This window comes from Phocoena sinus, chromosome 15, assembly GCF_008692025.1.
Source record: "Phocoena sinus isolate mPhoSin1 chromosome 15, mPhoSin1.pri, whole genome shotgun sequence".
Classification (NCBI taxonomy): Eukaryota; Metazoa; Chordata; class Mammalia; order Artiodactyla; family Phocoenidae; genus Phocoena; species Phocoena sinus.
The window spans coordinates 10,160,232-10,173,128 of NC_045777.1; the positions used below are offsets into that span (position 1 = coordinate 10,160,232).

The window sequence follows — 12,897 nt, forward strand, 5'->3', positions numbered from 1 at the left end:
CTCAGCTGTGAAGCCCAAACTGTCCCCAGACGTTGCCATGTGCCCCTTGGGGGGCGGAGCTGCCCAGTCGAGCACTGCTGTAGATGCCCTCCTGGCTGAGTGTGTGTGAGTTTAACAGGGAGCCTGGAGGTGAGTCGCCCCACCCCGGCGTCGTGCTCCTGGCTTCCCCATGTTTGTGGTTGGCCTGGCCTGGTGTTGCTCCTTCCAGACGTGATCTCTGGTTGTGGTGATCCTTGAGCCTGTGCGGTTCTCTCTGCCACAGCTCTGGCGCGTGGCCTGCTTTAGGGCCCAGGAGAGACGGCAGCTATGAGCGCGGAGCCCCCCCTCCCGCAGGCCTAGAGGGGCGGGGGCGGGGCTGTCACCGGCCAGCACGACCTCCTCCAGGGATGCAGGCCCTGCTCAGCCTCACCTGTCTCTGCTCCCCCATCCACCTTTATGTTCATTTGCTTGACCTGTGAACCAGGATCCTCGGCTGTGTATCTGACCTTCGACCCTTGTCACATTTAGGTGGCCCTGGTGCAGTGGACCGAAAGTGTGGGCTTAACACTGGTGGGCCGTGACCAGTCTTCCATGCAGCTGAGGACCCCTGGTGACCAGATCCTGAACTTCACCATCTTGCAGATCTTCCCTTTCACCTACGAAAGCAAACGCATGGGCATCATCGTGAGGGTGAGTTGTCTTTTATTTATAATTTAAAATGGTTAAAAAAAAAAACCAAACCTGCCTAAGTCTGCTGTGTATGTCCCTGTGGCTGGACATTCTTTCTTACCCCTTTCTTTATTGTATTATTGCCTGTCATTCAGACTAACAAGAGGATTTAATTCCCTCAGAAGAAAGAGAATTAGTTCATCAGTTGGACGGATCTCGGATAGCTTTTGGTTAACCCACTTCCAGAGTGAAAGGTCTAATGAGTGTAGATTGAGCATTTCTTGGTAATAATACATTTCTCACCGTATACGCTTTCATTTAATTAAATGTTATTTTCTATTGAGGTGACATTCACATGACATAAATTAATCATTTAAATGTGTAATTCAGTGGCATTTAGTACATTCACAGTGTCTTGCATCCACCACTTTGGTGGAAACATTGGCATCACTGCAAAAGGGAACCTTGTATCTATTAAGTGGTCACTCTCCATACCTTCTTCCCCGTAGGCCCTGGAAACCTCCCGTCTCCTTTCTGTCTCTAGGATTTACCTATTCTGGGTATTTCATATAAATGGGACTATACAATATGTGACCTTCTGTATCTGGCTCCTTTCACTTAGCATAATGTTTTAGAGAGTCATCCATTTGTAGCATATATACATACTTCATTCCTTTTTATGACTGAGTAGTATTTCATGTTGATTAGCCATTCATCCATCAGTGGACATTTGGGTTGTTTCCACCTTTTGGCTATTGTGAATAGTGTTGCTATGAACATTCGTGTATAAGGATTTGAGCATCTGTTTTCAGTTCTTCTTTTTTTTTTTTTTCGGTACACGGGCCTCTCACTGTTGTGGCCTCTCCCGTTGTGGAGCACAGGCTCCGGACGCGCAGGCTCAGCGGCCATGGCTCACGGGCCCAGCCGCTCTGCGGCATGTGGGATCTTCCCGGACCGGGGCACGATCCCATGTCCCCTGCATCGGCAGGCGAACTCTCAACCACTGCGCCACCAGGGAAGCCCTGTTTTCAGTTCTTTTGAGTAGATACCTAGGAGTGGAATTGCTGGGTCCGTTTCCCAGTTGCTGGATAATTCTATCTTTTAACTTTATGAGGAGTCGCCAAACTTCTCTACAAAATGCTGCACCACTTCTAGGGTTGGCCAAAAAGTTCGTTCAGGTCCTTCTGTAAGATGTTACAGAAGGACCTGAACAAACTTCTTGGCCAGCCTGATACATTCTACCAGCAGTGTATGAAGCTTCTGGTTTCTCCACATCCTCATCAGTGCTTGTTATTTCCCTTTTTTTTTTTTTTTTTCATTGTAGCCGTCCTAGTTGCTGTGAAGTGGTATTTCATTGTGGTTTTGATTTGCGTTTTCCTAATAGCTAATGATGTTGAGCATCTTCTCATATACTTATTGACCACTTGTATTCTTCCTTGGAGACATGTCTGTTCAAGTCGTTTGCCCACTTTTGCAATGGGTAGTCTTTTATTGTTGTAAGAGTTCTTTACGTAGTCTGGATACTAGATCCTTATCAGAGATATGGCATACAAATATTTTCTTTCATTCTGTAGCTTGTCTTTTTGCTTTCTTGATAAAATTCTTTGGATGCACAGAAGTTACTAATTTTGTCCAATTTATTTTTTTCCTCTGTTGCTCTTGACTTTGGTGTCACATCTGAGAGTCCATTGCTAAACCTAAGGTCATGAAAATTTACCCCTGTGTTTTCTTTTAAAAGTTTTTGTAGTTTTATCTCTTTAGATCATTGATCCATTTTGAGTTATTTTCATATATGGTGTGAGTTAGGGGTTTTAACGTCGTTCTTTTGTGTGTGGATGGAGAGTCGTCCCAGCACCGTTTGCTGCAGAGACTATTGTTTTCCCATTGAATAGTCTTGATACCCTTGTAATTAGATATTTTCGATGATTTTTCATTCATACAGTCACAGAAGTTACTGGAAAAAAGTGTCGTGATCACTCAACATCGTCATTTTGGCATTAATATTTCAGATTTTCTTTTTATATTTTTTGAAGCTTTTATTGAAGTACAGCATACAAAGAGAAAAGTGCAAACCTCAGGAGTGTACAGCTCAAGTGTTAACAAAGTAATAAACACAGTGTCGTTCGCATCCCGAGCAAGGAACAGAATCCCTCCCACCATCACCCCAGCAGCTCCCTCGTACCCCTTTCTGGTTACTGCATCCTTTCTTCCCACAAGGATATAACCACTGTCCCATTTATACCACTGACTGATTTTGTCTTTTTTTGAACTTTATATAAAGGAAACTGTACAGTAGATACCCTTTTGTGTTTGAGTTCGTTTGCTCAAATTTATATTTATGTGTTGATCCACACTTTTGCATGTATTATAGTTTAAAAAATTTTTTAAACAAAGAAAACATTGTGCATTCAATTGAAATCCCATCTATCCTTTCTAGATGTGCTTCCTCTTCAGTCCTACCCCAGGTTTATCACTCCTATGAATTTTAAAATACTATTATCAGACACACTGGGTGTAAATAATATGTATTATGGTTTTCATGTTTTTATTCTCTATAAAATGTCATTGTATATATATTATTATTCCACATCCTAATTTTTGTTTAACATTTTACAAAAAGCTTTATTTATGTTGATGCATGTAATCCCACTTTATTTCTCTTTGCTGACTTGTTGTATTGCATTGTGCAAATATACCTCAGTTCCTTCCGTCTGTTGCCATTCTCTCTTGATACACGTTTAGGTCATTGCCACTTTTTTTGCCGATAGAAAGACCGCTGCCATGTGTAGCCTTGTCTGCTGCAGTCTCCACTGTACATATGTCCGTGTTTTTCTGTGGACTACACCCAGAGGTGGACTTGCTGGGTGGTAGAATGTATACATCTTTAACTTTACCAGGTTTTTTCAACTTTTTCTCCAAAGTGCTTATACTAATCTTAGTCCCACTGTTTTTCTACATCCTCACCAACACTTGATAGTGTCGGACTTTTAAAATCTTGCCAATCTGAATTAATACCTTGTTTTCCTATTTGCTCTTTTACTCGCACTTTCCATTCTGGGAAGCCTGGAAGCCCTGTGTTCATAAGCCACTCTGCTCAGTAGTTCTTAAACCTGGCTGATAGGGACTTCCCTGGTGGCGCAGTGGATAAGAATCTGCCTGCCAATGTAGGGGACACAGGTTCGAGCCCTGGTCCGGGAAGATCCCACATGCCGCAGAGCAACTAAGCCCATGTGCCACGACTACTGAGCCCTGTGCCACAACTACTGAAGCAGCATGCCACAACTACTGAAGCCAGCGTGCCTAGAACCCGTGCTCCGCAACAAGAGAAGCCACCACAGTGAGAAGCCGCGCACGCACAGCAGCGAAGAGTAGCCCCCGCTCGCCGCAACTAGAGAAGGCCTGAGCGCAGCAACGAAGACCCAGCATGGCCAAAAATAAATAAAACGAGATCTAAACAAACAAACAAACAAAACCTGGCTGATCATCGGAATTAACCATCGGAGCTTTAAAAATTGCAGACTACTTTGGTCCCAGTCCTATTTTGGTATTGAGATGGTTCCCTGGTGTTCTTAAAGGTTCTTCACATTGTTTGGCTTGGCTGGAGAAAATGCTGCCCCAGATCATGAGAATCTTTGGAATACGACTCTCTCATTTTTTAAACAAATGAGGATCCCCTCCGCCCTATCTACACAAGTGTTTCATGCCTTAGGGGTCAGAGTTGTAGATCCTATTGTAGTAAATTAGTAATAATAGAATTAGTAATAGGAGTAATTAGTAATAGTACTAGCAGCATTAGTAATAGGAACAGAGTTAGGAACAATAATAATAACAGAGGTAACATTTAAATGGTGCTTATTGGGTGCTAGTCACTGTTGTAAATGATTTGCATAAAGCAACTCATGTAATTCTCGTAATACCATTGCAGTTGGCATTTAACAGAGGAGAAAATTGAGGTATAGAGAGAAGAAGAAATCTCCCTAAGTTCCTATAGTTAGAAAAGGTGGAGCTGGGCTTCTGCCCCAGGCTGTCTGGCTCCCAGGTCATGCTCTTTACCGCCAGGCCCTGGGAGTTCGGGTGTGATGAGAGGGATGTGGGAAAGCTCACAGAGCACCCACAGTAATGTTGAGGGCAGTGTGTTAATTACGTATGGCGTTGTGACAGATTATCCCGCATGTGATGGCTTAAAACAACAGGAAGTGTTATCTGACGATTTCTGGGGGCCAAGGAGTCCGGGTGCAGCCTCGCCGGGCCCTCTGCCTCGGGATCTCTCATAGGCTGCAGTCATCCAAGGTTCAGCCGGGGCAGGATTCACTGCCAGGTGAAATCAGTGTTGTCAGCAAGAGTCAGTTCCTTGAAGTTGTTGGGCTGAGGGCTTTAGTTCTATACCAGCTGCTGGCCAGAGGCCACCCTCATCCACTGCCCCACAGGCCTCTCCATAGACTGGCTCCCACATCAGCTGGCTTCACCCAAGTGAGTCTGTGAGAGTGTGAACAAGAGAGAAGGCACGTCATCTCAGAACCGACCTCCCTTCACTTTTGCCTTATTCTGTTATTAGAAGCAGGTCCCTGGGTCCAGCCCACCACTTGGTGAGCCTGGATCACCCAGGGGTGTGAACACCCCGGGAGGTGGGGAAAGTGGGAGTCACTGAAGAGGCTGTTTCTCCAGGTAAAAGTTAGAAACAGCTCCATGAGCTGCAGTACTGATGGTCCAGTGACACAGAGTACGAATGTGCCTTGAAAACGACACATTTTAAGGGATTTTTATGTCCCCGGTGCCAGTAGTCTTCAGACTCTACCAGACATACATCCTTGGCAGTTTTTGAGTGGGATGGGGGCTTTTCTTCCCATGCAGCTGCTGCTTTTCCCACTGGTCTGCACCTATCCTGCCCCGTGGCTTTTAAACCGTATCTTGAGTGCATGTCTGATGTCAGGAACATCCATGGCCTGGAAGCAGCCACATGATTCCTGTGGGTGGGTGTTTCCTGGGGAATTAGAGTCATTATCTACTATGGAATTGCTTTTATTTTGTTCCAGCCTTTATTTTTCCAAGTTCTAGGGCCATGGTCTATGTTGGAGTCATTTGAGGGTTGAATCATCATCAAATAGTCCCGATATCAGCCGTTCTAGAATAAGTGGGCTGAGTGCGTCACCCTTCCTTTAGTTGCAAAGGGCTATCATTCCCAGACATGCATCACATTTAATGAGATGTGACCCCTGTATCTTCTCACAGCAAGAACGGGATCTGTGTCTGGGAGTATGGGATACTGTTGGGTGGGCAAATCTATCATTACTTTACAATAGTGCTCCACCCTTCCCAGATTATGTTTTTAGAAAAATCAGCATTGGGAACAGATAAGTATGTATAGAAGGGGATCAGAACCTTTCATCTGTATTTTCATCACCCAAAGACAACCATTCTTGCCTTTTCAGGGAATTTCCCTTCAGTTTTTTCTCTAAGCATAAATGAGTGTAAATAGCCACACGCAATTTTATAAAACTGGCTTCAAACTCCACCTAAAGCTTTCTAAAACTCCCACCCCCTCCACTGAATAATAATGTTCTCATATTATTAAAACATGATTTTTATGATTTTAATGTGGGCATGGTGTTTTGCTGAAAAAATGTAGCATTATTTAATCAACTATTCCTTTCTTGGATACTTAGGTTGTTTTCCATCTCTCACTACTAACAATGAATCTGTGCACGTCCATCTTTGTTAGGCTGTCTTTAATGTGATGCATATTATTTTGCTAATATTTTTGTTTTCTGACCTGTCTCCCTCTCTATCTTTGGTTTTGCAGGGTGCAAATCCGTGCCCATGGCTGTGGAGCTAGCTCTCCACTTAGCACGAATCTCACTGTTCTCCTTTCGCGAAACGATTCTCATCCTGGGGCCATCTTGCCCCCAGGGGACATGGGGACACATCTGGGGACATTTTTAGTTGTTGCAGCTCAGAGGGTGGTGCCACTGGCATCTAGTGGATAGAGGTCAGGACAGCCTCATACCAAAGAACGTTCCAGCCCCAAATGTTCATCGTGCCAGGGCTGAGAAACTCTGTTCTGATGTGGCCATCTTTTCTGTCTGTTGTTTGAAAGTAACTGCCCAGTTACCTGATGTGAGGAAGTTTTCCCTCGGTTATAAAATGGTTCTTAACCTGGTTTAATGATGGTTGACAGTTATAGTTTTGTTCTCACCTGGCTCATCAACGCTCTTAAACTTATGTGTGAGCTCATGGACGGTTCTGTGCGGCATCTTCTTACCCTCACCAAGCAAGGTCTGGTCTTTCTGTGAATCTCTCTTCTGAGAAGGTCAGTGAGGTTAGAGAAGCCGGTTTCGTCGGGGCTTGCGTGTTTGTCTCTGTGTCGCCAGTTTTGTTTTTGTTGTGTTACAAGATGTTCCACTGCCCTCCCCTCACCCTTCCCCCTTGGCGTGCTGAAGTCGGATCACTGGTATAGATCATACCCTTGTCACTGTCTGAATAAAAGAGGCCTTTGAACAGGTGCCAGAGTCAGGCCACAGTGGAAAAAGATGAGGCCCCAAAACAATGCAACACAACCAGCAGATCTCTGTAAATTTATAGCATAATCTTGCCATAATATGGGAACGAAGTAACCTTGTGATGAACTTGGTGGGAGGAAATGACTAACGGGAGGAGACAGTCGGTACAGTATTTATATTGGCCAAGATGTCCGAGTTCTCTTGAGCCCCTTCTGGAGTAGAGGAAGCTGGGGAGGGGGACGTTATTTCCCATAGCAGCATTTGGGTGAAGGCGAAAGGAAAAAGAAACCTCAGATGCTTTCATGTTCAGACCCCACTGCTATCTTTGGCCCGAGTCACAAGCAAGCATAGATGCAATCCATCAAAGAAGCAGCCTGCAGTTCTAATGCTGTTCTAATGCTTTTAAAGTGCAGGTGCCTGTTCGTGGCCTGTGGGTGCTTTTATGAGTAAGCATGTTGTTCTGAAAGATTGTCCGTGATCAGAGGCATTCGGAAGTTACTTTAGTAGATGAAACTATACCACTGATTTGACCTTGGGTATTTATTTCCTATTCAATGAAGAGCTTACAGGCATGCATTCTGGGCTTCCTGGGGTAGCAGAATTTAGGCACAAGGTGGTGATGGCCGTGCTCAGTTAGCCTTGCTCATCTCCATTGCCTCCAGCCTCTCTGTGATGCAGGTCTGTGAGGAAAGAGTCATGGGATAAAAATTGACGATTTCACCGTCATTCCTTAAAGCCAGGGTTTCTCAGCCTCAGCACCATTGACATTTGGGGCGGGATGATTCTCTGTTGCAGGGACCGCCCTGTGCATTGTAGGCCGGTTAGCAGCATCCTTGGTCTCCACCCACTAGATGCCGGTAGCACCTCCCAGTTGAGATAATCAAATATGTGTCCAGACATTGTCGGAAGTCCCCTGGGGGCAAAACCACCCCCATTCAGACCCCCAGCTTAAACCTTGTTTTCTACAAACAGTGCGACTGAGGGTCTTGAGGAGTGACTGTCACCCCAACAGGAATAATAACACTGGGTGAGCGTTTTCTGTGGATGTTGGCCCTTTGCTACCTGCTCTATGTAGATGATCTTGTTTAAGCCCCAGCAAGCTATACGGTAAGAGTTGTTAGGATCCCGGTTTTACAGAGGAGGAAACTGAGGTCTAGAGAAAAGAAGTAGCTTGTCCAGGTGCACACAGCTGGGAGCTGGTACCGGGTCTAAGCATCTGATGTCTGTGCTGTGATGTCACCCTCTCCCCAGAAAATCTGGTCAGTGTGAACTGAAAATCTGGGTACTTTGCTCTCTAGCTAAGTCCTCAGGTAGACGTAAGGGTCCCATGTTGTCTAGAGCAGTAGCTGTCAACTGAGGCAATGTGTCCCCCAGGGGACATTTGTTAATGTCTGGAGACATTTTGGTTGTCACCATGGGGATTGCTGCTGGCATCTAGTGGGCTAGGGATGCCGCGGGAGATGGTGCAGTGCAGAGTCCAGCCCCCTCACGGCAAAGAATTATCCAGCCCCAAATATTAACAGTGCCGAGGCTGAGAAACCCTGATCTCGAGAATTATCTTACTTCCCGACTCTTGCTGGTAGACCACATTTTGGCAATACTGGCAGCCCCGCGTATAAATTTAAAATTATCTTACAGTGTGAGGGTCAGTCTGTTCCCGTTAGAATAGTAATAACTGTAAAAACAGAGTTCGTCAATCCTTTTGATCTTGCTTTCATCATTTAATGATTTTCCAAATGCTTTGAGTTTTCTTGTTTTCTGTGGCCTTTGCCCCAAAGTGAGGCTCCCCTCTCACTTTTCATCTTCGGCCAAGTGAGAAAACACTGGCGTCCACTGAGTACACTTTGTGCAGCGTCTCTCGTGGGAAGCGGCCACTGGAGCGGAACCAAGTGTTCCTCTTGGGTGTTCATTCCTCCCGGCTCCCCCTCTAGGATGAATCGACTGGGGAGATTACGTTTTACATGAAGGGAGCGGATGTCGTCATGGCTGGCATCGTGCAGTACAACGACTGGCTGGAGGAAGAGGTAAGCGTGACGTGGGGTGTGGAAACGGGGCCTCGGACGCGTGTCCTGGAGTCTGTCCCTTGCATGGAATAGTGAGGTGGGTCCCTGCATGCGTTTTCTGGGGCAATGTAACAAATCACCCCCAAACTTAGCAGCTTAGGAGGACGTGTGTAATTTCTTACAGTTTCTGCGAATCAGCAGTCCAGGCACAGCTTGGCTGGGTCCTCAGCTCAGGGTCTCTTCGGCTTTGGTCAAGGGGTCACCCAAGGCTGGGGTCTCATCTGAAGGCTCAGCTGGGGCGGGACCCACTTCCCAGCCCACTTAGTGGTCATGGGCAGGATTCAGCTCCTCAGTGCCTCTAGGCCGGAGGCAGCCACGTTCCTTGCCATGTGGATGAAACAGAGAGAAGTGAAACAGAGAGATGAAACAGAGAGAAGTGACCTTGGAAACGACCTCCCCTCACTTTGCCACATTCTGTCTCTTAGGAACAAGGCACTGGGTCCAGTGCACACTCAGGGCAGGTGAACGTACAAGGGTGTGGGTACCAGGAGGCGGGCATCATGGGGCCCCGTCACAGGCCGCCTTGTCCCGGATTGTGACGTGGGAATTGGCTGCAGCAGGGAGGGAAGGAACCCTCCGGTCTGTCAGGCCGTTTCTGTTTCATCTCCCATCTCCAGGCGCAGAATTCACATTTTATGTTCAGTAATATCATATTTCCAATTAGTGAGTAACAAACCCAAATGCCGACAGGGGCTAGGCAGGTAACTCAGGTGAATGAAACGGGCCAGTATGTGTTTCCTGACAGCATCACACTTTGTGTGTTGAACGTGTTGGAATATTCTTCACTTGACAGCTGTGTTTCGTGGGACCGTGTGGAAACAGCCGCCTTTCAGTATCACTGGCTGTGGTCATTTGGGAAAGTGCTCTTGTCAAAGGTTCAGTTTTTCCAATGAGCCAGAAATCCAGATTAGTCTCTGAGATCTTACTGCATTGACTTAAATTTTGAGACCCCTTTGGGAGGTTTGCTGAGAGAGACTGCTTTAGGGGAAAGCAGCGTTCTGATTTACCATTGCGCTGTCCCCTTGGGAGGGGCATCCACTTCAGCCTCCAGCCCTCCCCAGAGAGAGTCCGGGATACAGAGCCCTTAGTGCGGCTCTCCGCTGACCAGGGTTTGCTTTTCAGTGTGGAAACATGGCCCGGGAAGGGCTGCGGGTGCTTGTGGTGGCGAAGAAATCTCTAGCAGAGGAGCAGTATCAAGACTTTGAGGTCAGTGGTTCTGTGACTTTTCTTTTACTTTTTAGCCCCACTCACCTCCCCATCTTCCCCTCCCTCATTCTGCTCTGGCCAGACTGACGTCATTTCTGAGCACACCAGGTTCTTCTCTCTGCCTAGTACTCTCCTCCCTCACAGAGCTCCAAGGCCCCCCTCCCTCACTTCCTTTGGGTCTCAGCTCAAATGCCACCTCCTCTGAGAAATCTTCCTGGATCCCCCATCTAAAGCAGCCCCACCTCATCACTCCCCGTTGTCACCCTGTTGAACGTTCTTCACTGCATTTATCACCAGCTGTAATGACTTTATGTACGTATTTTCACATTCTTTTTTTTTTTTTTTTTTTTTTTTTTTTTTTTTTGCGGTACATGGGCCTCTCACTGTTGTGGCCTCTCCCGTTGCGGGGCACAGGCTCCGGACACACAGGCTCAGCGGCCATGGCTCACGGGCCCAGCTGCTCCGCGGCATGTGGGATCTTTCCGGACCGGGGCACGAACCCGTGGCCCCTGCATCGGCAGGCGGACTCTAAACCACTGCGCCACCAGGGAAGCCCTCAGATTATTTTTGATAGCTTCTTTCTGGAATAAAATCTTTTTGAGAGCAGAGACTTTATCAGTTTGGTTTGCTCTTGTACCCCAACACTTACGATAGTCATTATAAACCTTCTGAAAAATATGAAATGAAACCTTCAAATTTGAAATTGTAAACCTTCTTGAAGCCCTAATTTTTTTAAGCTGTAAAAAATGTTGGATTTGAACTCGATCATTGACTTTCACTGCCAAGGCTTCCAGTATAAATATGTCTTGTTAATTGTCATCTCGTCCCATGGATTGTGTGTTCCTTCAGGGGGAGGGTCCTTGTGGTACCCCCAGTCCTGGCACAAAGCTGAATGAATGTATTTACACGTGACTGAAGGGGAGAGAGACCAGGTTGGGGGAAAGGCTTCTGCGGCCCTTGTCCTGCTCCACCCAGAGAAACTGTGCTTGGGTCTGTCTCTTTTATGTGCTTGAGTTCTTTGTAAAGTTTTATTTAACGAGAGTTCTAGCCCTGATAAAATTCTACCTTTCTTTCAATTTTAAAGGCATATGCTTTGTGACTGCTGTATCTTTGTTAACACCGTAAAGAGGAGATAAGCAGAAGGGTTGGGTCGATGGTCTTTGGAAGTAAGACTTTGTCTTTAGACAACCTGGTGGTCAAGAGTTCTTGGTTACAGAGCATATGCTGTGTGGGGAGAATCTACTGTCTTTTGAGGTCTCGAGTTGTACTAATCCTTGTAAAAACCCAGTGAAGTTGGGGCCGTTATTGCCTCTTCGGGGAGGAAAACAGTTGAGGCTCAGAGAAGTTAAGTGACCTGCTAGAAGTTGCACAGCAGGTGAGTGTAGAGCAAAGGGTGGAGCTCCGGTCTGTCCAGTTCCAGCGTCTGGACTGATGAACTGGGAAGGAGGCTGGAGGTCTCAGTTTCACCCCTTTGAGGTTCACCCAGGTGCTGGGGTCCCTGCCCTGTGTGGGGGATGAGACGCTCCCACTGCCAGTTGGTCCGCCTTGCACCTCCCCATCCTAAGTGGTGACAGTGTCCCCTGGTGTGTCCCAGGCCCGCTATGTCCAGGCCAAGCTGAGTGTGCACGACCGTTCCCTCAAAGTGGCCACAGTGATCGAGAGCCTGGAGATGGAGATGGAGCTGCTGTGCCTGACAGGGGTGGAGGACCAGCTCCAGGCGGACGTGAGGCCCACCCTGGAGACCCTGAGGAACGCCGGCATCAAGGTAGGGTGAGCCTGCCTGGACCCACTGCTGAAATAGGTTGCCACATGGCAGTGAATTCCAGACTTAGACCAGTGATCCTGTCAGCGGAGGGTGAAAATTAGAGATGGGGGGAGGCGGGGCCGAGGATGGAAGTAGTGACAGGGAACCGGGCTCGGACAGTGACCTGTAGCCCTCCCGTCCTTGACAGCTGTGGAAGACGTCTTGTGTGTCCGCTTTTGCTGCCGGCTTCCCCTCTGCGTGCCGGGCTCCATGGAGACAGGACCGAGAGCATCTCCTTAGCTCTCAGGACCAGCTGTGTCCCGCGCATTTGTGGTGTTTGTTATATTCTTTTTGAGTGTCCGGCCAGCCAACCAATCTGTCTTTTGGTCTGGGTAACTGAATGACCACCCAACAGAGTGACCATCTGCCCCAACAAACTGCTGTATTTACATTTTTGTTTGGGGCCCAAAAATACATATCTGGTAGTTTAATCCGGAGACGCCAGTAGAGGGCGTCTGGGGAGCGGGCTCCATCTCGGCCGACCCAAGCAAGGGATCGGCAAACTCATCGGCTAGAAGCTCCTGAAAATACGTAGGTTAAGCTGCCTGCCTCTGCCCAGAGCAGCTCTGGGCTGCGTCCTTGGGCCCACATCTGGCACGAGTGCCGTGAGCGGGGCGATGTCAGCAGGACGGATGAGGCCTGGGCCTCTGTTTCCCACCTCATAAAGTTACTGTGAAGG

At 47.3% G+C, this 12,897-nt stretch overlaps 1 protein-coding gene across 4 annotated transcripts in view; it reads left to right on the forward strand.

The window, feature by feature from the left end:
• Positions 1–12,897, forward strand: part of ATP9A (ATPase phospholipid transporting 9A (putative)) — a 138,215-nt gene that overhangs the window by 94,690 nt on the left and 30,628 nt on the right. For all 4 annotated transcript variants that reach the window (XR_004345780.1, XM_032605165.1, XM_032605164.1 and 1 more), the window contains 4 exons: positions 508–669; positions 9,077–9,169; positions 10,331–10,414; positions 12,009–12,179. Coding sequence is in view for 3 of the 4 variants with exons in the window: in XM_032605165.1 (XP_032461056.1) it covers positions 508–669; positions 9,077–9,169; positions 10,331–10,414; positions 12,009–12,179 (510 nt within the window). In the remaining variant the exon portion in view is untranslated. The remainder of the gene's footprint in view (positions 1–507; positions 670–9,076; positions 9,170–10,330; positions 10,415–12,008; positions 12,180–12,897) is intronic.